Source organism: Petromyzon marinus, chromosome 59 (genome assembly GCF_048934315.1).
Source record: "Petromyzon marinus isolate PM22_M1 ecotype Great Lakes invasive population chromosome 59, UKy_Petmar_22M1.pri1.0, whole genome shotgun sequence".
NCBI classification, from domain to species: Eukaryota; Metazoa; Chordata; class Hyperoartia; order Petromyzontiformes; family Petromyzontidae; genus Petromyzon; species Petromyzon marinus.
Window position 1 is genome coordinate 2,893,684 of NC_133725.1, and position 25,731 is coordinate 2,919,414.

At 51.4% G+C, this 25,731-nt stretch overlaps 2 protein-coding genes across 4 annotated transcripts; both read left to right on the forward strand.

Moving 5' to 3' along the window:
- The first annotated feature begins 300 nt into the window (after positions 1 to 300).
- LOC116955364 (solute carrier family 2, facilitated glucose transporter member 8) lies at positions 301 to 10,511 on the forward strand. 3 transcript variants are annotated; one of them, XM_076053018.1, is made up of 7 exons: positions 301 to 537; positions 4,104 to 4,320; positions 5,886 to 6,048; positions 6,985 to 7,191; positions 7,444 to 7,543; positions 8,048 to 8,277; positions 10,303 to 10,511. In XM_076053018.1, exons 2-7 carry the CDS (start codon positions 4,139 to 4,141, stop codon positions 10,441 to 10,443), a joined length of 1,023 nt encoding a protein of 340 aa, XP_075909133.1. In that variant the 5' UTR covers positions 301 to 537; positions 4,104 to 4,138; the 3' UTR covers positions 10,444 to 10,511. The 3 variants fall into 3 exon arrangements, with proteins under 3 accessions (XP_075909133.1, XP_075909134.1, XP_075909135.1); XM_076053019.1 differs by having other exon boundaries at positions 10,306 to 10,511; XM_076053020.1 differs by having other exon boundaries at positions 10,309 to 10,510.
- Positions 10,512 to 10,685: 174 nt separating this feature from the next.
- Positions 10,686 to 25,516, forward strand: LOC142905827 (solute carrier family 2, facilitated glucose transporter member 8-like). Its single transcript, XM_076053021.1, has 5 exons — positions 10,686 to 10,860; positions 11,546 to 11,654; positions 17,894 to 18,094; positions 18,418 to 18,563; positions 19,517 to 25,516. The coding sequence occupies exons 1-5, from the start codon at positions 10,783 to 10,785 to the stop codon at positions 19,808 to 19,810; spliced, it is 828 nt and encodes a 275-aa protein (XP_075909136.1). The 5' UTR covers positions 10,686 to 10,782; the 3' UTR covers positions 19,811 to 25,516.
- Positions 25,517 to 25,731: the final 215 nt, after the last annotated feature.

Genomic DNA, 25,731 nt, shown 5'->3' on the forward strand with positions numbered 1-25,731 from the left:
GAAACTGCCCGCGAAGTTGTGACACGCCGCCTGTGCAACCCGCGCGGTGACGTAATCACGCACGCGGGGGCTACACGGGCGGTGACGTAATCACGCAGGCAGGGGCCACCCGGGCGGTGCCTTAATCACGCACGCTGCAACCACCCGCGCGGTGACATTCACGCACCAGGGGCCACCCGCGCGGTGACGTAATCACGCACGCAGCAACCACCCGCGCGGTGACGTAATCACGCACGCAGCAACCACCCGCACAGTGACGTAATCACGTACGCATGGGTCCTTACGCGATGACGTAATCACGCACGAGGCGGCTAATTTGTTTACATCCGCCCTCCCCTGGAGTTTCGAAGCGGTGTTGTGGGGGGGGTTAACCGACTCCGCCTCAGACGATAAGAAAATAAAGTTAAATATTTAATTGTTTTCGGGGCTCCTCCTGCCTCAAAAGGGGGGGAGGGCCGCGTCAAGTTCGCCGCTCTGCAGCGACTCGCGCGCGTCGCCGCCTCCGATGCTGCCAAGGCCGATTTCGTGAGGGCCTCGGTAAGCCCTCGGCCTTGCCTGACGCGCCCTGCCCGCGAGAGGGGCTCGCCGCTTGGTTCGGAGGGGTGTCGGGGGGGGGTGGCGTCCCGGCGAATTTCGTGAGGGTCGTCAATGACAGTTTGTGGTTGGATGGGCAGCCGGAACCGGCCACGGGAATGTGGAATTTCCACTCTGGCGCTTCGACTGGCTCTCGGCTGCCTTATTTTCCTCTTCATTCGTCATAATCCATAATGTAAAATACCTCGTCAACCCACCACGGTTTACTCGGTGTTCTTGTACAGTGAAACAGACACAATGTGTCTTATTTGTTCGTGTTTTTCCCCTTGTGATGGGACTTTGTGGGGTGAACGTTGAGCTTTTTAAAGGGGCACGGGGTGACCAAATACGTTCTGAATTGGTCTGTGATAAGGTAGGGCACTGATAAGGGGTTGACTGGTATGGTACCAAAACTTGAAGTTTTCGTGACTGCACAAATCCATACTCTGGTTCTTTCGGTAAAGTCTCTCCCCCCCCTTTCTCGTACCTATATAACCTCTTGCCACGGTCAGCTCTCTCGCCTACTTCGGTATTTTCTTGCTGTGGTTGTTCCACCTGATGGAGATCCCTTGTGTTGCGATCGAAACGTCGTGATTCGTTTTATCTCTACCTGCGTGACTTCACCGAAAGAAGCAAAGCGTCGGTGTGGCACCTACCGTTGCGGGAAGTCAATCGCCCTCGTGCTGTGGAGAGGCTGGCTTCCGTCACGGAAACGTGGAATTTCCACCGAGACGCTTTAATTTATATTATCGTCATCCTGGACTTTATCCGTCAAAAGGTAAGGATGTCCTGGCCTCCGTCATAGTAACGTGGAATGTATACTACCGGCAACAGTGCTGCCTACACATACGAGTACTGTTCGCCTGTGGGTTTTTAAGCAGATATTTTATTTAACTCTTTAAAAATTGACACAATCAATACGTTGTGATCATTGTTTTAAGGGCTATTAAAATTACTTAATTGATCATAACAGCCCAACGTTGTCACCCACTGCTATATGAAGGAGTCCCTACTACGCCTTCTCTGGATGTTTGACCATACTTCACCGCACTGGTCGATGCGGGTTTATGGACCGATTCTTATACCACCGATATTAGCCTCGTCCGGGGAATCGAACTCAGGTAGGCTGGATTGATAGTCCGGTGTGATCACCACGACGCCAAACACTCCACTTCGCCGCGTTGACGAGATGTTAACTACCTCGCCTGGTGTACAGGAGGTCGTGGGTTCGATCCCGACCCTGATGCCTGCTGCTGCTGTATATTTGGAGTTTGTGTGTATCTTTCTCATCATCATCATGGTGGCTAGGAGATGTTGACTACCTCGCCTGGTGTACAGGAGGTCGTGGGTTCGATCCCGACCCTGACGCCTGCTGCTGTATATTTGGAGTTTGTGTGTATCTTTCTCATCATCATCATCACGGTGGCTAGGAGATGTTGACTACCTCGCCTGGGTTACAGGAGGTCGTGGGTTCGATCCCGACCCTGACGCCTGCTGCTGTATATTTGGAGTTTGCGGTGTCTCTCTCATCATCATCACGGTGGCTAGGAGATGTTGACTACCTCGCTTGGTGTACAGGAGGTCGTGGGTTCGATCCCGACCCTGACGCCTGCTGCTGTATATTTGGAGTTTGCGTCTCTCATCATAATCATCACGGTGGCTAGGAGATGTTGACTACCTCGCTTGGTATACAGGAGGTCGTGGGTGCGATCTCAACCCTGACGCCTGCTGCTGTATATTTGGAGTTTGCGGTGTCTCTCTCTCATCATCATCACGGTGGCTAGGAGATGTTAACTACCTCGCCTGGTGTACATGAGGTCGTGGGTTCGATCCCGACCCTGACACCTGCTGCTGTATATTTGGAGTTTGCTTGTCTGTCTCTCATCATCATCATCATCACGGTGGCTAGGAGATGTTAACTACCTCGCCTGGTGTGCAGGAGGTCGTGGTTCGATCCCGACCCTGACGCCTGCTGCTGCTGTATATTTGGAGTTTGCGTGTCTCTCTCTCATCATCATCATCATCACGGTGGCTAGATGTTAACTACCTCGCCTGGTGTGCAGGAGGTTGTGGGTTCGATCCCGACCCTGACGCCTGCTGCTGCTGTATATTTGGAGTTTGCGGTGTCTCTCTCTCTCCTCGTGGTCACGGGGACTAATTCTCCGGGCCCTCCGGTTTTCCCCTCCACATTTATAATCAACATCACGTGTTTAGAGTATTTGGCTGCAATAACTTTCCACGTGATGATGATACGCCACTTCGTTGAGCTATCGTTTGTAACCAGTTTAATTCTATAGTTCACTCTTAAAAAACTATTGTTATGTAAAAAAATATCCGACAGTGTTTATTTTATGTATGTACGCTATGTTTAACTTATTTTGCACCGTACGTAGCCAACCGTGCTAATCGAAGGTGCAGTGTTGAGTCTTTGGGCAGTGTTAGTTCTATGGGCAGTATTGAGTCTGGGCAGTGTTGAGTCTATTGGCAGTGTTAGTCTATGGGCAGTGTTAGTCTATGGGCAGTGTTAGTCTATGGGCAGTGTTGAGTCTTTGGGCAGTGTTAGTTCTATGGGCAGTGTTAGTCTATGGGCAGTGTTAGTCTATGGGCAGTGTTAGTCTATGGGCAGTGTTGAGTCTATGGGCAGTGTTGAGTCTGTGGGCAGTGTTGAGTCTGTGGGCAGTGTTGAGTCTGTGGGCAGTGTTGAGTCTATGGGCAGTGTTGAGTCTATGGGCAGTGTTGAGTCTATGGGCAGTGTTGAGTCTATGGGCAGTGTTAGTCTATGGGCAGTGTTGAGTCTATGGGCAGTGTTGAGTCTATGGGCAGTGTTAGTCTATGGGCAGTGTTAGTCTATGGGCAGTGTTAGTCTATGGGCAGTGTTGAGTCTTTGGGCAGTGTTAGTTCTATGGGCAGTGTTAGTCTATGGGCAGTGTTAGTCTATGGGCAGTGTTAGTCTATGGGCAGTGTTAGTCTATGGGCAGTGTTAGTCTATGGGCAGTGTTAGTCTATGGGCAGTGTTAGTCTATGGGCAGTGTTGAGTCTATGGGCAGTGTTAGTTCTATGGGCAGTATTGAGTCTGTGGGCAGTGTTGAGTCTATGGGCAGTGTTAGTCTATGGGCAGTGTTAGTCTATGGGCAGTGTTAGTCTATGGGCAGTGTTGAGTCTATGGGCAGTATGTATGTTGCACTTCTTTCGCACCATATGTAGCCAATCGTGCTAATCGGAGGTGCGGGGGCAAATCGGAGGGATGCCTTCAGCAGTGGGTTGATAACAATCTTGATTTGAAGCTTTCGTGACTGCAGGAATCCATACTCTTTGGTTCTTTCGGTAATCGAAACGTCGCGATCTATTATTATTTTTCTACGTGACTTTACCGAAAGAACCAAAGAGTATGGATTGTTAATGGCTGATGTTTTTATATTTGTACGCAGCAATTGGTGACCCAACTCTGCTACACTTGTTTTCGAACACATGATCCCAGCGATGCCAGCTCAGCTGTCTGAACTCTGAGCCACCATGTGTTTGTGGTTTAGTTTGTCGGTGTGGGAGGGAGGGAGGGAGACGAGAGATGGAGGGGAGGGGTGGAATCATCGGAGCAGCAGGAGGAGAAGCGAGCGACTCCATGAAAGAGCCGCTTCTGGGCTCACGTGCTGGTGGCAGTGGCGGGCCGCTGGAAGAGCGAGGAGGTGACGACGAGGAGGATGAGGGAGAAGGAGAGTTGGATCCGCACGTGGTGGAGCAATACTACAGGTGCGACGTCGCATGCGCACACAACGCATACGTATGTGTGTTGAACTTATTTCGCAGGCGAGTAGGTAAGTGAGTGAATGAACGATTGAGTGGAGCGGGTAGGCAAGCGGCTGAGAGTTGAGTTGCCGAGCAGTTGAGTAGGGTAGGTATATGCAAGTTGAACTTCTTTCGTGCCGTACATAGCTAACCGTCATCATTGGAGGTGCGGGAGAAGGACAGCAAACCAAACACAAAAAGCAGTTGTAAAATACGACACTTCACTGCCGGTGTACGATACTCTGCAGTGCCAATACGACAAACGAGCTTTTTCAACAGCTATTTTGAAGTTGGGAATAGGAGAGGAGGAAGAGGTAGTGATGGGTGGGACGAGTGGTGTGCAGGGTGGAGGGAGGGCAGGTTTAGAATCAGAATATCTATTCATACTGGAGGAATCCGATGATCTATGAAGCACTTTTTCACAGGTGTCCAGTAGTTTCACAGATGTCCAGTGGGTTACCGAGACCACGGGCACTGGAGTGGCGAGAGAGAGGGAAAAAGCAGCCATGGCTTTGTCACCAATTCCAATTCTTGTTGAAAGGCAATTAGATGGACGCCTTAGGTTTCCTGGATTTGACAATGGGGTTCATGAATTAGCTAAGTATAGCGCAGAGTTGACATTTAAAGCAGCTCAAGGGATGCGGCAATCGGTCAGGTGGGCTCCCCCCCCTCCCCAATATTTGATTTGCGCAATTTGCTCTAGTTAAATAATAAAAACGTGGAACTTAAATGAAAGCATTTTTATAAAAAAAATACAACTTAAACCGCGTTTGAAATTAGTTTCTTGCTCTTTTTACACAGTTTTTTAAAACAAATCTCGGTGGCTAGGACACGTTTTCTCCCTCGCCTGATAAATAGGAGGTCGTGGGTTTGCTCCTGACCCTGACACGAGATGTTATCTCCCTCGCCTGATAAACAGGGGGTTCGATCCCGACCTTGACACGCCGTGGCTAGGAGATGTTAACTACCTCGCCTGGTATAAAGGAGGTCATGCAAACTGCAACTACACACCTGCTGTATATTTGGAGTTTCCATGTCTCTCTCTTCCCGTGGTCACGTGGATTTTTCTCAAGGCCCTCGGTTTTTTTTTAGCTCGTTATGCTACTGATAATCGCTGTTGTGTTGGCTGCGACGAACCTGCCGACCTCGGCCCAAAAGCACCGCTCAACAAAGGAAGTCACGTGCACTCTCAAATTCTGTACGTGACGAGAGAGAAAGAGAGAGAGGAAAAAAAAAACAAGGCTTACAGAATAATAGTGCCGGTCGGAAAAAAAACGTGAGTTTCAAACAACTTTGCACGGAACCACGTAAATAGCACACCGGTGCATGATTTGAAAGAAAAAAACGTCAGGAAGGAGTTCCACGGTGCACTCCTTCAGTTGTGGTTCTTTTGTCTGGTCACCTGCTCCACCCCTCCCCTACCCCATCATCCCCTCTCTCCCCTCCTCTCTCCTCCCATTTCCTTCTTCCCCCTCCCCCTCTCCTCACAACTGTCCTCCCCTTCCCCCTCGCATCTTTCCCAACCGCAGCAAGGTGCAGAACGGGCGCCTGTACTTGGCTGTGCTGAGCACGGCTCTGGGGCCGCTGAGCCTGGGACTGACGCTGGGTTACAGCTCCCCGGCCATCCCCGACCTCGAGCGCAGCCCCCAGGCCCAGCTCAGGCTCAGCCCCGCGCAGGTGTCGTGGTTCGGGGTGAGTGGCCACTCTGTGGGAGCCGCGGTGGCTAGCAGATGTTAACTACCTCGCCCGGTATACAGGAGGTCGTGGGTTCGATTCCGACCCTGACGCCTGCTGTATAATTTGGAGATAGCGTGTGTCTCTCTTTCTCTCATCATCATTACCACGGTGGCTAGGAGATATTAACATCCTCACCTGGTATGCAGGAGGTCATGGGTTCGACCCCGACCCTGATGACGCCTGCTGTGTATTTAGAGTTTGCGTGTTATCTCTCCTCGGGGTAGTGTGGATTTTTCTCCGGGTCCTCCGGTTTTTGCCCTCCACGTTGGCTCCTATAAATTTCCACACGATAAGCCACTTTGTTAGTTGTATATGTGATAGCCAGGTTGCTTCCGAAAAAGAGCCTAACATGGTAAAAAAAATAGTTTTAAGTGTGGATGAGTGATAGCTGTGGGTGTGCATGGTTACGTGACAGGGGTGGCTCTCTCAGAGCGGTGGTGCAGCGGTTAGCACGCTGTGCTATGAGCTCGGCGACCCAAGTTCGATTCCCGCTCACGGCCAACACAAGTGACGATTATCTGAACCGGTCTTGGGCCTCCTCCCCTCGGTCGACTCAGCCTCAAACGAGTACCTGGTACGGTGTGTGAACATCGCCACTGGGGAGACAAAAGCGGCTGGGCGTGGTGCTGGCCACCCACCCCCTCGAGTGCCTTGCCGGCCTTCTTAGGAGTTGCTACACGCCAACAGCACTTGCACCAACAGTCTGTTGGAGGCTACGTGGGGGATCTTTGTTTTGTTTTAGTAAGTATGTCTGTTGTATCTCACCGTGCACAGCCAACCACGCTAATCGGAGGTGGTCCCGGGATTTCAGAACGGCATTGGAAACATCGGCGGTGAGTGACTCGCGTGTAGACGCGCGTGACGTCCACGCCCCGTCCTCTTGTCTCCCAGTCGCTGGTGACGATCGGCGCGGTGTTGGCGGGGCCGCTGGCGGGGCTGCTGGTGGAGCGCCTGGGCAGGAAGCCGACGCTGATGCTGAGCTCGGTGCCGTTCGTGGCCGGCTGGCTGCTGCTGGTGACAGCGCAGAGCCCCGGGTCGCTGTACGCGGGCCGCACCCTCACGGGGCTAGCGGGGGGCACCGCGTCGCTCGTCGTGCCCGTGAGTGGACACGGTGCCCCCCCCCACCCCACACCCCACCCCCCACCACTCCCCACCCCCCACTCCCCACGCGCGAGTTTGCGTACAAAGGCAACGTCCTTGTCTTTGTGGGCAGTACGCAGCACCGACCTTCCGCTTTACGGTAATTATTTCAGATGCAGATTCACGCGCGCCCCCCGCCCCCCCACTCATGGGCACGGTGCCGCCCCCTGCCCCCCACCCTAACCCCCCACCCCCCACCCCACCCCCCAGGTGTACATCTCGGAGGTGTCTCACCCAGCGGTGCGCGGAGCCCTCGGCTCCTGCATGCAGCTCATGGTGGTGCTGGGCATCTTCACGGCCTACGCCGCCGGTGAGAGTCGTGGCACGCTCGCCACGGGGATGCTCACCGTGGCGCTCTGTACCACCGGTACTCACCGCCAGACTCGCCGTGATACTCGGTGCAGTGACACTCGCCACGGTAACCGAACGAATACGTTACACACAGAGTGCTTGCCGCAAAAGAAGCACAATACCTCGCTGATCTCGCCGAGGAGCATGAAGCATCACGTGAACTCCGGTCATCCTCGCAGCAGCAGCAGCGGCGGCGTTTGGCCAAACCATCGAACAGAGACGGTGGTCACCGCATCGCGCGACGCTTTCAGATGCGCTCCTGCGGCCGTCTGGAACGCTCTTCCAATTGGGAAGCCACTCGAGGGAGCAATGCACTTTTAAATCATCTCTGCCTGTTGTTGTGTTTAGTTTGTTGTCCATCCCCCGCACCTCCGATTAGCACGGTTGGCTACGTACGGCGCGAAAGAATTTTTCAACGTACACCGCCCCCCCCCCCCCCCCCCTCCTCCGCTACGCTGGTGAGGCTTGATCCTGGGCTGGCGCTGGCTGGCCGTGCTGTGCGCCGTGCCGCCCACGCTGATGCTGCTGCTGCTCGTGGCCGTCGTGCCGGAGTCTCCGCGGTTCCTGCTGAGCCGCCCCCGGCGCCGAGCGGAGGCCGTGGCGGCGCTGACGGTACTGCGGGGGAGCGCCGTCGATGTCCGCACCGAGATTCGGCTCATCCGACAAGGCCAGCAGCAGCAGCAGCAGCAGCAGGTCGTTAACCTCCCCCTCATCACCCTGGCCTACAAATCCCGTCGTGGGCTTGCCCCACCGTATCTCGCCACTCTTGGGATCTTTCGACGTGTCGCCTTCTGCTGGGCATCTGTGGAAAAGAGCTTTATAGCTCATCGGATTTTTCCCTGCAGTGTAAATAAATATTCTGATTCTGATCTCGTCCCTCTACCTTCTCAATCATTCCGGTCTCTTTCTTCCTTCTCCTCCTCCTCCTCCTCGTGCTCAACCCACTCTGTCTCCCTCTCTTCCTCCTCCTCGTGCTCAATCCACTCTCTCTCCTCCTCCTCCTTGTACTCACCCCACGCTGTCTCTCTCTCTTCTCGCCCCACCACCCCCATCACTGGAACAAACTTCCCCCCTCCACATTAAGCGGTCCACTTCGCTCGCTTAAGTTTTCGCTCCTAACTCACAACTCACTCACTGTTACCCCTCTAGCTCACCCCACTACCCCCCCCACCCCTTAATCTCCGCCTCCTAACCACCACCACCTTTACTGTTCCCCCTTCACATTCTCATTATGTGGCTATCACTTGTTGTAGTACCGTTGTTAATTATTTTGCAAAGCAGCTTGGTTCAGGCGCGTGATAAATTCCGTTAAGATGAGATCCCGTTGGTCTCCCTGGGCAACGGAGAACGTGGGGATCAACGGGGGAACAGCGACCGTCGCCACGAACACTCATCGTCGTCATCAGCAACGTCATCATTGAAATTATTGCCATCCTCATGATTATCATGACTGTCATCATCATGATATGAAGTCAAACTAAACAATTTACCAGGTAAGGCCCCACTAACTGAGCTACGTAGATATTTTTCCGAAGCGATCCCTGGGCTATCACGAATGATAGCCCAGCGAATTGTGGCTTATCATCATCATCATCATCACGTGGAAATTTACAGCAGCCAAATATTCTGAACGCGTGACGTCGATTTTAAACGTGGAGGGCAAAACCGGAGGACCCGGAGAAAAATTTGCGCGACCACGGGGGAGAGAGAGAGACACGCAAACTCCAAATATACAGCAGCAGGCGTCAGGGTCGGGATCGAACCCACGACCTCCTGTACACCAGGCGAGGTGGTGAACATCTCCTAGCCACTGTAATAATAAACATTGCCCCTTCTCCATCCAGTGCAGAACCATTCAAGTGGAAAGTGTATTTTGTGTGACCAGGTTCAGAAACCAGGGTAGGAGTCTCATTTGCAAGAGTGAGCCGTTCTTGCACAAATTTGCTGACGATGATGCTGATAATGCTTATGATGACAATGATGCTGATAATGCTTATGATGACGGTGATGCTGATAATGCTTATAATGACGATGCTGCTAACGATTCTGCCGATGATGCTTATGATGACGATTCTGCCGATGATGCTGATGATGCTTATGATGATAATGCTGATGATGCTTATGATGACGATGCTGCTTATGATGCTTATGATGACGATTCTGCCGATGATGACGATTCTGCCGATGATGCTTATGATGATAATGCTGATGATGCTTATGATGATAATGCTGATGATGCTTATGCTGATAATGCTTATGATGGCGATGCTGCTTATGATGCTTATGATGACGATTCTGCCGATGATGCTTATGATGACGATGCTGCTGATGATGCTTATGATAATAATACTGATGATGCTAATGATGACGATGCTTATGATGACAATGCTGATGCTTATGATGACGATGACGACGATGCTGCTGATGATGATGATGATACTGATGATGTCCCTCCCCTTCGTGTAGGAGTGGCTGAGCTGGAAGGAGCTTCGCTTGCCCGTCCTGTACAAGCCGCTGGCTGTGACCGTGCTGTTGATGACGATACTGATGATGACGATGATGCCGATGATGTCCTCCACCGTGTAGGAGCGGCTGAGCTGGAGGGAGCTGCGCTTGCCCGTCCTGTACAAGCCGCTGGCTGTGACCGTGCTGTTGATGACGATAATGATTATGATGCTGATGATCATGCTGATGATGATGATGTCCTCCACCGTGTAGGAGCAGCTGAGCTGGAGGGAGCTGCGCTTGCCCGTCCTGTACAAGCCGCTGGCCGTGACCGTGCTGTTGATGACGATACTGATTATGATGCTGATGATCATGCTGATGATCATGCTGATGATGATGTCCTCCACCGTGTAGGAGCAGCTGAGCTGGAGGGAGCTGCGCTTGCCCGTCCTGTACAAGCCGCTGGCCGTGACCGTGCTGTTGATGACGATACTGATTATGATGCTGATGATCATGCTGATGATCATGCTGATGATGATGTCCTCCACCGTGTAGGAGCAGCTGAGCTGGAGGGAGCTGCGCTTGCCCGTCCTGTACAAGCCGCTGGCCGTGACCGTGCTGTTGATGACGATACTGATTATGATGCTGATGATGATGCTGATGATGATGTCCTCCACCGTGTAGGAGCAGCTGAGCTGGAGGGAGCTGCGCTTGCCCGTCCTGTACAAGCCGCTGGCCGTGACCGTGCTGCTGATGACGCTGCAGCAGTTCTCGGGGATCAACGCGGTGATGCTGTACGCCGAATCCATCTTCAGGGCGGCACACATCCAGGTGGGGCGAGCTGACGAGCACACGAAACGGCGGCGACAACGCGGACGAAGTCGTTTGTGACGAGCGGCTCCGGCTCGGTGTCTCTGAACCGGTCCCGGGCCTCCCGCGGGTCGACTCGGCCTCAAATGAGCACCTGGTGAAGCGTGGGGAGACGGTGGCGGCCGGACGTGGTTGCCTAGCGACCCCATCCCGTTGGTGTGCCGTGCCGGCCTCCATGGGCGCCGCTCGCCAGCGGCGCCTGCCCCGACAAGTCTCTTCAGGCTACACGGGCGATCTGTTGTCCTTGTGTGTTGAATTTCTCTCGCGCCGTACGTAGCCAGCCACGCTAATCGGAGGTGCGGGATTAGAAAATCGCTGTTCGAAACATCGGTGGCGAGTGACGTGTGTAACGTGTGCGTGCGTGTTCGTACGTGTGTGTGCGTGTGTGTGTGTGCGTGTGTACATGTGTGTAGCGTGCGCGTGCGTGTGCGTGCGTGTTCGTACGTGTGTGTGCATGCGTGTGCGTGCGTGTGTGTGCGTGCGTGTGCGTGCGTGCGTGCGTGTGCGTGCGTGTGCGTGCGTACGTGTGTGTGCGTACGTGTGTACATATGTGTGTAACGTGTGTGTGTACATGTGTGTGCACGTGTGTTACATGTACGTGTGTAATGTGTGTGTACGTGTGTGTACGTGTGTAACGTGTGTGCAGAACAGCGCGGAGGCGCCCGTGATGATCGCCGCGGTGCAGGTTGGCGTCACGCTCTTCTCTGGGTTCCTCATGGACCGTGCCGGCCGCAAGCTTCTCCTCTGCCTCTCTGGTTCGTCGCCAGCCCCGGCGCTCCGGGACTCACTGTCTCGCTCTATTACTCACTCTCATTCATTCACTCTCATTCATTCACTCATTCATTCACTCTCACTCACTCTCATTCATTCACTCTCATTCACACTCATTCATTCACTCTCACGCACTCTCATTCATTCACTCATTCTCACTCACTCTCTTACTCTCAATCACTCTCTTACTCACACTCTCTCACTCACTCCCTTACTCACACTCTCTCTCACTCTCTTACTCTCACTCACACTCACTCCCTCTCTCACTCACTCTCTTACTCTCATTCGCTCTCTTACTCTCACTCTCTTAATCACTCTCTTACTCACACTCACTCTCTTACTCACTCTCACTCACTCATTCTCACTCACATTCCTGCGGAGGGAGCTGGTAGGAACGTTGGGTTGCTCGGTCAATGGCCAGCGTCAACGGCGGCACCACGTGGTGTATTCCGCAATTATGCCCGACTGTGAGGGCGGGCACAAGCCGGCGTGAGTAGGTTAAACGTTGAGTTTTATAAGGGCACCACGGGGTGACCAGCCCCTCCCCACCCAGCCCAGCCTCACCCAGCCCCACCCCTCCCATTTTTGGATGCACGACAGACGGACGGACGGACACAATAATCCCCTGTGGGCTGGTGTAACCAGGAGGTTCCTACCAGTATCACTCTCACTCACTTTCTTACTCACACTCACTCATTCCTCACTCACTTTCTTACTCTCACCCTCTCACTCTCTCACTCCTCACTCTCTCGTGATTTCACTCACTCAACCTCTCACTCTCACCTCACTGTCTCTCGTGATTTCACTCACTCACCCTCTCACTCTCTCACTCTCACTCCTCACTCTCTCTCGTGATTTCACTCGCTCACCCTCTCACTCTCTCAATCTCACCTCACTGTCTCTTGTGATTTCACTCACCCTCTCACTCTCTCACTCTCACTCGTGATTTCACTCACTCACCCTCTCACTCTCTCAATCTCTCACTCTCACCTCACTCTCTCTCGTGATTTCACTCACTCACTCACTCACCCACCCTCTCACTCTCTCAATCTCTCACTCTCACCTCACTCTCTCTCGTGATTTCACTCACTCACTCACTCACCCTCTCACTCTCTCAATCTCTCACTCTCACCTCACTCTCTCTCGTGATTTCACTCACTCACTCACCCTCTCACTCTCTCAATCTTTCACTCTCACCTCACTCTCTCTCATGATTTCACTCACTCACTCACTCACCCTCTCACTCTCTCATCTCTCACTCTCACCTCACTCTCTCTCATGATTTCACTCACTCACTCACTCACCCTCTCACTCTCTCATCTCTCACTCTCACCTCACTCTCTCTCGTGATTTCACTCACTCACTCACCCTCTCACTCAATCTCTCACTCTCTCAATCTCTCACTCACTCCTCACTCTCTCGTGATTTCACTCACTCACCCACTCACTCTCTCAATCTCTCACCTCACTCTCTCTCGTGATTTCACTCACTCACCCTCTCACTCTCTCACTCTCTCAATCTCTCACCTCACACTCTCGTGATTTCACTCACTCTCTCACTCTCTCAATCTCTCACTCTCACCTCACTCTCTCTCGTGATTTCACTCACTCACCCTCTCACTCTCTCACTCTCACTCCTCACTCTCTCGTGATTTCACTCACTCACCCTCTCACTCTCTCAATCTCTCACCTCACTCTCTCTCGTGATTTCACTCAGTCACCCTCTCACTCTCTCACTCTCTCAATCTCTCACCTCACACTCTCTCGTGATTTCACTCACTCTCTCACTCTCTCTCGTGATTTCACTCACTCACTCTCTCTCTCAATCTCTCACTCTCACCTCACTCTCTCGTGATTTCACTCACTCACTCTCTCACTCTCTCAATCTCTCACTCTCACCTCACTCTCTCGTGATTTCACTCACCCTCTCACTCTCTCACTCGTGATTTCACTCACTCACCCTCTCACTCTCTCACTCTCACCTCACTCTCTCTCTCGTGATTTCACTCACTCACTCACCCTCTCACTCTCTCATCTCTCACTCTCACCTCACTCTCTCTCGTGATTTCACTCACTCACCCTCTCACTCTCTCACTCTCACTCCTCACTCTCTCGTGATTTCACTCACTCACCCTCTCACTCTCTCAATCTCTCACTCTCACCTCACTCTCTCTCGTGATTTCACTCACTCTCTCACTCTCTCAATCTCTCACTCTCACTCTCTCTCGTGATTTCACTCACTCACCCTCTCACTCTCTCACTCTCACTCCTCACTCTCTCGTGATTTCACTCACTCACCCTCTCACTCTCTCAATCTCTCACCTCACTCTCGTGATTTCACTCACTCACCCCCTCACTCTCTCACTCTCTCAATCTCTCACCTCACACTCTCGTGATTTCACTCACTCACTCTCTCTCTCACACTCTCAATCTCTCACCTCACTCTCTCGTGATTTCACTCACTCACCCTCTCACTCTCTCACTCTCTCAATCTCTCACCTCACACTCTCGTGATTTCACTCACTCACTCTCTCACGCTCTCAATCTCTCACTCTCACCTCACTGTCTCTCGTGATTTCACTCACCCTCTCACTCTCTCACTCTCACTCGTGATTTCACTCACTCACCCTCTCACTCTCTCAATCTCTCACTCTCACCTCACTCTCTCTCGTGATTTCACTCACTCACTCACTCACCCACCCTCTCACTCTCTCAATCTCTCACTCTCACCTCACTCTCTCTCGTGATTTCACTCACTCACTCACTCACCCTCTCACTCTCTCATCTCTCACTCTCACCTCACTCTCTCTCGTGATTTCACTCACTCACTCACCCTCTCACTCAATCTCTCACTCTCTCAATCTCTCACTCACTCCTCACTCTCTCGTGATTTCACTCACTCACCCACTCACTCTCTCAATCTCTCACCTCACTCTCTCGTGATTTCACTCACTCACCCTCTCACTCTCTCACTCTCACTCCTCACTCTCTCGTGATTTCACTCACTCACCCTCTCACTCTCTCACTCTCTCAATCTCTCACCTCACACTCTCGTGATTTCACTCACTCTCTCACTCTCTCAATCTCTCACTCTCACCTCACTCTCTCTCGTGATTTCACTCACTCACCCTCTCACTCTCTCACTCTCACTCCTCACTCTCTCGTGATTTCACTCACTCACCCTCTCACTCTCTCAATCTCTCACCTCACTCTCTCTCGTGATTTCACTCACTCACCCTCTCACTCTCTCACTCTCTCAATCTCTCACCTCACACTCTCTCGTGATTTCACTCACTCTCTCACTCTCTCTCGTGATTTCACTCACTCACTCTCTCTCTCAATCTCTCACTCTCACCTCACTCTCTCGTGATTTCACTCACTCACTCTCTCACTCTCTCAATCTCTCACTCTCACCTCACTCTCTCGTGATTTCACTCACCCTCTCACTCTCTCACTCGTGATTTCACTCACTCACCCTCTCACTCTCTCAATCTCTCACTCTCACCTCACTCTCTCTCTCGTGATTTCACTCACTCACTCACCCTCTCACTCTCTCATCTCTCACTCTCACCTCACTCTCTCTCGTGATTTCACTCACTCACCCTCTCACTCTCTCACTCTCGTGATTTCACTCACTCTCTCACTCTCTCAATCTCTCACTCTCACCTCACTCTCTCGTGATTTCACTCACTCACCCTCTCACTCACTCACACTCTCACTCTCTCACCTCACTCTCTTTCGTGATCTCACTCACCCTCTCACTCTCTCACTCTCACTCCTCACTCTCTCTCGTGATTTCACTCACTCACCCTCTCACTCTCTCAATCTCTCACTCTCGTGATTTCACTCACTCACTCACTCTCTCAATCTCTCACTCTCACCTCACTCTCGTGATTTCACTCACTCATCTCTCACTCTCTCACTCTCAATCTCTCACCTCACTCTCTCTCGTGATTCACTCACTCGCCCTCTCACTCACTCACCCTCTCACTCTCTCACCTCACTCTCGTGATTTCACTCACTCACTCGCCCTCTCACTCACTCACCCTCTCACTCTCTCACCTCACTCTCTCTCTCGTGATTTCACTCACTCACTCGCCCTCTCACTCACTCACCCTCTCACTCTCTCACCTCACTCTCTCTCTCGTGATTTCACTCACTCACTCACTCACCCTCTCACTCTCTCACCTCACTCTCGTGATTTCACTCACTCACCCTCTCACTCACTCACCCTCTCACTCTCTCACTCCTCACACTCTCGTGATTTCACTCACTCACTCTCTCACTCTCCCACTCTCTCACTCCTCACACTCTCGTGATTTCACTCACTCGCCCTCTCATTCTCTCACTCCGCCGACTCGCACTACAGCGTCTGCGTGACAGCCCCAGCAGCAACAAACAGCGACAGCCGCCGCCCGCCACTCAGTGACGTCACCTCGGGGCCTGTGCCCGGCCTGCTTGGCGAGAGAAACGGGGGTGGTGGTGGGGAGGGTGACGAAGCTGCCGATGCTTCCGGCACGCGCAAGCGAAACGTCGGACGTCGCGCCGAACAACACGCGCAGCGGGCATGACCCGATCACACGTATAAACGTGTCGTGAACCCACCACCACCCGACACAGCCAATTAGCAAGGTTGTGTCACGTAAACAAAAGGCGTCAATTATTTAACGACTTCAGCACTCGCCGCTCTTGTGTTGGAGAGTAAAACCCACAACAACATTTACAATTTGTCTACCGTGACGTCTCGCTGGGCGATTACAACGACAACAACAACGATGACAACAACAACTGGCCTGATCAGGCGAAATTTGCCACAGTTGTGATCTGTTGCGGGGCCTTCGGGCAACGCAACTGTGAGAACGATAGCACTGGGCACCACGGTGGCTAGGAGATGTTAACTACCTCGCCTGGTATACAGGAGGTCGTGGGTTCGATCCTTACCCTGATGCCTGCTGCTGTATATTTGGAGTTTGCGTGTCTCTCTCTCTCATCATCATCACGGTGGGTAGGAGATGTTAACTACCTCGCCTGGTATACAGGATGTCGTGGGTTCGATCCTTACCCTGATGCCTGCTGCTGTATATTTGGAGTGTGCGTCTCTCTCTCTCTCTCTCATCATCACCACGGTGGCTAGGAGATGTTAACTACCTCGCCTGGTGTACAGGAGGTCGTGGGTTCGATCCCGACCCTGACGCCTGCTGCTGTATATTTGGAGTTTGCGTGTCTCTCTCTCTCATCATCATCACGGTGACTAGGAGATGTTAACTACCTCGCCTGGTGTACAGGAGGTCGTGGGTTCGATCCTGACCCTGATGCCTGCTGCTGTATATTTGGAGTTTGCATCTCTCTCTCTCTCCCTGTGGTTGCGTGGATTTTTCTCCGGGTCCTCTGCTTTTTCTCCACATTTAGAAACGCGCGTTTAGAACATTTGGCTGCTATACATTTCCACGTGATGATAAGCCACTTCGCTGTGCTATCGTTTGTAATAGCCAGGTCGCTTCTGAAAAATAGCTAGCGGGCCTTAACTGGTAAAGTAACAAAAAAATAGTTTATAGACGAATATCATTCATTGTTGGGAACAGTGGTGTTCTTTTGGCAACGTTGCTCATACTATGAGCGTTGAAGTCATTTTCCCCACACGTGGTTTGTGTATCGTGCTGTGTTTGTGGCTAACACAAAGGGAAACAGATTTAAGGCTTCTCTCTCTCTCTCTGCTGCTGCTGCTGTTATTTACGAAGGCTGTAAAGTTGTAAAGAACACGAAATAATTGGCACGGCGGCAAAGGAGAGGAGGCGGCATCACGTGCCGGTCACGATTTCGCAGAGCTCGAGACGGGAGATGAGGTCATGGTTTAGAGTATTTGGCTGCCGCGATCAATTTCCACGTGATGATGACAAGCCACGTGGTTCAGCGGTCGTTTGTGAAAGCCAGGTCGCTTCTGAAAAAGAGCTACATGGAAGCTCACTGGGGCCTTACCTGGTATAATAAAAAAAAAATCTTGCTGTGGCTTTCACACCTGATGATGACTGCTTGTGTTGCAGTCGAAACGTCGTGAGAATTTTATCGTTTTATATTTTTCTTATTTTATCGTTTCCCTTCTACGTGGTGACTTTACCGAAAGAACCAAGAATATATAATAAAAATAGTTTAGTTTTTGGGTTTAATTTCTCCCCTCCCCACCCCCCGCCTTACCCCCTCTCCCCCTCACCCCGCCCCGCTGCCAGGACTCATCATGGCCGGCAGCGCCGCGGCGTTTGGGGCCTACTTCAAGCTGACGGGGTCGGACGGCAACGGGACGCTGGGCGCCACGGACCTTGCATTGCCGTACGCCGGCGGGGCCCCGGACCATGGGTTGGCGATGGAGGGGGCGAGCACGGGCTCGCTCGGCTGGCTGGCGCTCGCCAGCATGCTGGTCTACATCGTAGGTGCGGGCGCACGCAAAGACAAAGGTCCCCCGCGTGGCCTTTCAACAGACTCGTCGGGGGGACAAGTGCCGTTAGCGAGCGGCACCTGATGAAGGCCGGAATGGGGCACACGAATGTGACGGGTTGCTGGCACCGTGCCCGGCCGCCTTTGTCTCCCCAATGGCGATACTTACACGCACGCACACACACAAAGACACGGACACACAAGGACAAAGATCCCCCACACACGAGGACAAAATCCCCTGGATTGCGGCGTCCCCTTGCATTGTCTCACCGTGTCCCCCCGTGTGCCCCCCCGCCTCCCCGTGTCCCACCTGTTGCAGGCTTCTCGCTGGGCTGGGGTCCCATCCCCTGGATCGTGATGTCCGAGGTGTTCCCCGTGCGCTGGAGGGGTGTCGCGAGCGGCGTGTGCGTCGCCGTCAACTGGATCTCGGCGTTCGTCGTCACCAAGGAGTTCCACGACTTCAGCGTGAGAAGCGGGCCGCGCGGAAGCAGCATCATCATCATCATCGGTGGCGGCGGCAGCAGCATCACCAGCCACATCATCATCATCACCAGCATCATTGTCATTAGCATCACCAGCAGCATCATCATCGGCAGCAGCATCATCACCAGCAGCAGGATCAGCCACATCATCATCAGCATCATCATCATCAGCATCATCATCATCAGCAGCAGAATAAGTGGAAGCAGCATCATCAAAATTCTTCCTGCCAACATCAGCAGCAGTAGTATGAGTATTGCAGTCATCATCATCGGCATCAAAATTATTCACCCACACCTCCCGATTTCCCGCACCTCCCGATTTCGCGCGGTTGGCTTCGTACGGCGCGAAAGACTTTAAAAGTACGTACGTACAGCGCCGCCATCAACATCACCATCATCACCACCATCATCACCATCACCGTCAACATCATGGACGTTATGGGCGTCGTCAGCATTATCAGACCTTCGGCATCACCTTGTGCGTCATCGTGAGCATCATGGCGTCGTCAGCAGCACCGGCAACAGCGCCGCCGTTACTATTCGCAGCACCAACAACATCGTGGGCACCGTCAAAAACACCCAAGATTACCGCCACCATCATTGCTCGCACTCGCAACATCCCCAATATCAGCATCACTACAGACATTTTCAGCAATAACAGTGCCAACCAATACCACCACCACCACCACTCATACCTACAGCACCACAACCACCGTCACCATCACTTACCACCATCACCACTTAAACCAGCACCACCACTCATACCAACACCATCACCTCTATAGAATTCTCAGCTGTAACACGACTCATCACCAGTACCACCACCACGATCACCAGGGCCGTAATCCCGTTCTCGCGCTCATACTATGGATTCCCTCCCCCCCGTGTCCCCACTGTGACGTTCCCTTTGTGCCCCGCCACCCCCACCGTGTCCAGGAGTGGTTGGGTTTCCCCGGCACGTTCTGGTTCTTCGCCAGCGTGTGTGCCGCCGGGTTCGTGCTGACGATCGTCGCCCTTCCCGAAACCAAAGGCCGATCCCTCGAGCAGATCCAGGCTCACTTCGAGGGGCGACCACCGCCCCCCTCTCCTCCATCGCCACCGCTCGCTGCTTCCTCAACCCCTGCTGCGGCAGCATCAGCAGGAGCAGCAGCAGCGGCGGCAGCAGCAGGTTCCCTTAGCCAGGCTGCTGTGGCTGGGGCAGGGGGTGAACCCTCAGTGCAGGAACCCTGAGGCTTGAGGGTGGTGGAGTTTTTGGTGGTGGCGTTGGTGTGAAAGTTGGAAGTGGTCGTGACGGTGGTAGCAGTGGTGATGATGTTGTGGTGGAGGAGTTGGTGGTCATGACGGTGAAGTTTGTGGTGGTGGTGATGGTGGTGGTGGAGACGACTTGGGAGTTATTTTGTTTCATTGAAATATTTTGCCTGGAAACTCGCTTGAGATGGAACCATCCCGATTGCAAGGGCGTCCCTGGCGTCGATTGGCACCTTACAGAGCAAACGCACACGACCGCGCGTGTGTACAAACATTCTATATCTTAGACTTACAAAAGGACTCGCCGAGTATTGATTCTATGAATCGCTACGATTTAGCAGCGCGAATCGATTCCGTGATCGGTATTTTTTTTTGTCGTAGTTTAGTTATCCCATTACTGCGACGTTCACTCGTGGCCGTGAGAGCAATATTTGCTTGGAGTAAAAAAAAAAAAAAGCTAATGGATTTTAATCGCAAATGTTTCTTAGAGTGATCGTATATAATTCCATTTAAAATAATGGAATCGTGATTTGATTTTTTTTTTTTGCACCAGATGCGCGTTGTCGTGAGCGGTGGCGGAGCGGTTGGTGAACCTCGCTATAAAACACCACAGCTCCGGTTTATCATCCGCGGCAAAGGCCTACACCATTGGCGAAGTGGTATCTGAACCTTGAAACCAGCTGTATGTGTATGTAATTTGAACTTTTTTTCGCACCGTACGTAGCCAACCGCGTTAATCGGAGGGGCAGTGCCGAGTCTATGGACATTGTTGAGTCTATGGGCGCTATGTAATGTTGAACTCCTTTCACACCGTACGTAGCCAACCGCGTTAATCGGAGGGGCAGTGCCGAGTCTATGGACATTGTTGTGTCTGGGCGGTATGTACGTTAAACTTATTTCACACTACGCAGCCAACCGTGCTAATCAGAGGGGCAGTGTTGAGTGTGGGTGGTATTTATGGTGAACTTTTTTCACACCGTACGTAGCCAAAACCGCGCTAATCGGATGTGCAATTGTGAGTTTCTCCCCTCTGCACCAGTCAAACACGCACTGCCAGGCGTGGTGAAGTATGGTCAAACAGCCACCATGATCGAACACGGCCACGGTAGAAGGCCTCCGTCCAGCGGTGGATTTGCAAAGGCTGCCGAGCCGGTGACAACGGAGCAGCTGACTTGCAGATGCGTGCAGAATCCACGGGTCGAACAGAGAAACTAGCCCGTCCTTTTTTAGACCTAAATATATCGTGGGCCATTTACCTCGTCTGTGAAAGTGCAATACTTCTTGTGGTTACACGAGGTCGAACCTGCGACCTCTACGTCGTGAGTGCACGGTCCCCCAGCCTCGCACCATGGCAGCATCCCCAGGTGCCGCTACCGGAGGGCAACTCTGTTCAGGATCTTTATCTTTGGAGAAATTCGATGAGCTGTGAAGCTCTTTTTGGTTTTTTCCCCACACAGATGGTCCAGTAGGGGCACGGGCATCATATAAAGTTACAACAATCAATACAAAAAAACGAGTTGCTAATTTAAAATAGATCAAGTGTATGAAATTCAAATTGCATAAAAACGACGATGCAAACACCTTAAATCACAAGTCCGCCTCTGTCCAACCCAGCAGTTTAAATGGGTGCATCACAGTGGATGGGCAAGGTTCACGTTTTGGTGGGGGTAAAATGTGCCCCCCCCCCCCCAAATGCTGTTGATAAGTTGCACTCCCAGAAGGCCGCGTGGGCCGATGGGGAAAGTACTTGAGTTTTTTTTGTTGATACGTGAAGACACGACTATGGGAAGGAGGCGGCGTGTTGTGTGCCGATTTATTGTCTCGAATTATCCCGGCAAATCGGAGGGCGCGCCGTATCTTTGTCGTCGTGTTCCAGTGTTTTTTTTCTTGTTGGTTGGTTTCAGAACCGTCCAGAGGATTGCCACCAAGTCTCGATTGTTTACAGCCAGGAGACTGGCCTTTGACGATGCAGGTGGGGGGGCAGGTTTCGCCCGTGCTCCGAATCATCAGCAGTGCGGTATCAATGGGCCGCTTTAGCCAAGCGCAGTCCAGAGCAGGGGTCTGAAACCAAAATCAAGAGCAGCCACTTTTTTTTTTCTATGTGGCAAAACAAAAATAATTAGAAGAGCCATATATTTTGTTTCAATTCGAATGTCAAGAGCCGCAGGCGGGAGCCTCAGGTCGCTGACCCCGTTGTTCTGGAGCCGAGGTGGAGTTGGCCCTCGGGGCATGGCCACTTGGGGCGGTCGACGGCGAGATCGAAACGCATCGACACAACACCCAGAGTGGACACTTCGACCGCGGGCAGCGAATACGGAGAGAGACAGCAGCTGCCAATGTTCCCAGTGAGGCAAGAGACACAGGACACGCGGACGCCACTTGCGGTGCTGGAATATTTGTTTTTATTATTATTTTTCGTTAAATCTCGTCGTGCGCTAATTTGAACCATCCATGGGCAAAGCAGTGTTGGGTGGAGGGGGTTGGTTAAGAGGAGGGAGTTCCCCCCCCCCTTGCACACGCAACAAACCCAGAATGTAATTGCATCGTGCACGGGCGTGAGGGCGGTGGGTGGGATAGCGGTTGTCTCACTCACATTGCGGTTCAGCTGATAGGGATCCCCATTAGCTGTGAACAATACACGTTCTTACCAAGGCAGAAGCAAAACAAAACAAGTTGATGGCACCTTGTTATATAGTAGTGTGCTTGTGCATACGTGTGTGTGTGTGTGTGGCGTATGCCACGTGGACGGTCTTTATTTAACCAAGAGAAAGGCCGCCGCTGATATTTAACAGTGAGGGGCCCCATTGAAGTTTGGCGTCTCTCTGTGATGGAGGCCTGTGGCCACGTGGGAAGTTAAAACGCGCGTTCGGGTTGTGCCGCCGTTTGTTGCCCAACACACGATGTCCGACGTTTCGCTGCGAGCGGTGGAAGCGTCTTCAGTTCCTGAACAGCATGTTCATGAAGAAGCTCCCAGCACATGGAGCGAAACGTCGGACATTGTGCCTAACAAACACGTAGCAGCACGACCCCCCCCCCCCCAAAAAAAGGGGGGGGGGGGAGCTGTACAGCGGCACAACCAAATAAGCCTACACCAGCAGTGGTGGTTTAACAACTCGTCTCAAGCTGCCTGGAGGAAGCACATCGAGGAATCTTAGAAATCCATTGTTTGAGTTTCAGTGTTATATCCACCCATATGTGATGGGTTCTCTGGGTACCGATTTGATTTTTTCCCCTTAGTCGTGTTCAAATAAGTGGCCACAAGATTGCCAAACCAGGACCCCCCCCCTTCAGAGATAGACTCGGCGAGGCCATTTTGGTTGAATAAAAAACATTCATTTGGCCACGTTTTTGAATGTGCGTCAGAAACTCGTGAAACTCTACAAGGCTACAGGAATCATCATTATTGCAGGGCGGGTTGAAACGAGCGGAGTCGCAGGAGATGAAAAAAACAAACGTTATTGTTTCACCACTCAGATGCTGCTGCATTATTGGCGCCGTGACTGAGAGGTGCGAGAAATTGTGCGCAGAGAATGGCTTGGCAATAAGTCTACAAACACAGATCCTCTGACAGCAGTTATTTTGGGGGGAGGGGAGGTGGAGAGAATTAACAAAAATTCACAACCATATAAACGGCGGACATGGATCACAGTGCGTGCCACCGACATCTCAAGTCGCCAAAAAGACGGTTCTTATCGACGACGTAGATTTAAAACTTGGGTTTGCTTCAGAATTACGTCCTTCCGGAGTAAAAACAAATTATCTGGGTGGCGACGCTGCCGCAGCCAGTACCGCAGCGATGGCAACAGCGCGAAAAATCACAAAACAATCAAACGCTTGTCAATACCACCGTGGCCTTGAAAGAACAACGCGTTACAGCGCAACACGTAGGCAAGAGGTCGGTAGTATGTTAAGGGCCATTGCCTGAAATGTCACCTCCTGTGTACGTTTCTCAAGGCCGCAGTGCTATTGAGTGCGAGTTTATTTTCGTTACGTCAGAAGTTGTGGCTTTTTTGGAGTGGAATTGAAGTGGTTTTATGTCAACTTGCCGCAAATTAAAAAATGTTATCTTCATTATTTAAAATGATCCAACACCCTTCATGATTCATTGACCTTTTACAGTTTAGGGTCATAATTACATTTTTTTCTGCATAGTGGCCTAAATAATACATTCTAGCTCTTAAGCTGGTGGTCTGGACATGGCTGAGAGCATTGTACATGCGATGTGGGGGCCGCAAGGCATGCATGCTGCAGTGCTTTGCAGAATTGGGGTATGAGTTCATAGAGTACACATTCCTCAATAACACGGTGGCTTTAAAAAAATATATATTACAGGTGACATTACAGGCCTTTCATAGCACAAATCATCGCTTTAAATCCATAATTTATATCAATGATGTATGTGTTATTGTATATTTCACTTTGAAGGCCACGGTGTTATTGACACGGAACATATTTCGTGTTTTTGTGCACCACACTGCTAAAGCGTGAGCATCACAAAATAATTAGTTTACAGTCCTGGAGCACGTTTAGTGGGATAAAATGTGGAACCAACCAGTCCTTTACACCTCACAATTTCACGCGTGCGAGTGTGTCAACATTTCCATTGAGGAGTCGTATTTTTTATGCTCGTCACTTTTCCTTCAAGGAAAACGCGAGAGACGCGTTGCATCAGAACGGCGATTGACGGCGTTTGTCATATACCCCCACAGGCAAGGATCACGTTAGCGAACTGGGTAGCTACGCCGCCGCCGCCGCCACACACAGTAGCAAACTTTTACGTGGAGTGATGACTTTGCGCGTTCTTGAAAAGGCTCCGCACACCACTTTCATTCAGAAGACGGCAGGTGGGCAATGCCTTGGTAGGATCTGAGCAAAACGCACCTGGTGGCTACTGCAGCAGGATTGGATCTGTCGTCAAGCTGGGAGGGCACCACGATGGTTATTGGCACCGTCGTTTTACTGGCACTGTCTCCCCCCCTCTTCTGATGTTTAACAGGACGACAGAAAAAAAAAACATTCATCTGTGGTAGTCACACACCTACGCTGCGTGTCGCCTGCGCTGTCCAAACACACGAGTTTGAAGCTTCCGTAATGAGGAAGAACGCTGAAAACACTCGGGTCCGGACGCGCTGTATGAATGTCTGCGAAGATCTGTCATTTTTGATTACAGTCTTCCGTTATTTTATTCATGAAAATGGGAAATTTTGGGACTGGAATATGCACTTTTTAAAAAAGCATTTGGGACAGTGAAAATTAATGAAACTGCCTTCAATGCTGCACATGATAAACACTTGTCATTGGTGACACAAAGATCAGAGCGAGTTTAAGCTAGGATAAAAATCGGCCAAAAATAAAATTGGCGACGCCGTCACAGGATACGATTATTTTTGTTATATATAGAATAATTGGTTGACGATAACACTGCAATATTTTTATTTTCATATTCTGATTAAAATTTACGGACAAGAACTTTCACAGTTAAGTTTAGTAATTCTCAGTAGAACACATTGATATTAGGTTATGGCGTTACAAGAAAAACTATAATACTTAGTAAGGTTAGCAAAATAAAACTTGATGTTTGAGACAATGTATTATATATTCATAATCTGAACACGGCTTTTTATTGACATTTAAAATTCGGTCACCAAAGGATGAATGACTGGCTACCAAATAAATTGTTAAAATGTTTCCTGGGACAGATTAATTTTTGACTATTTTCAGTGAGTTCCCACACGCACAGAAAACCTCGACGTTAGACATGACAGATCAATTGGCCAGTCAATTAATCCAGTTGAATCATTCTGTCATGCCCTCCGTTAATTAAGAGGCTTTGCATCTTTAGTCCATTGAGCAGAGCCCGATTTGATTTACATACCTAGAATTGCGAATTACACGATAGCTCC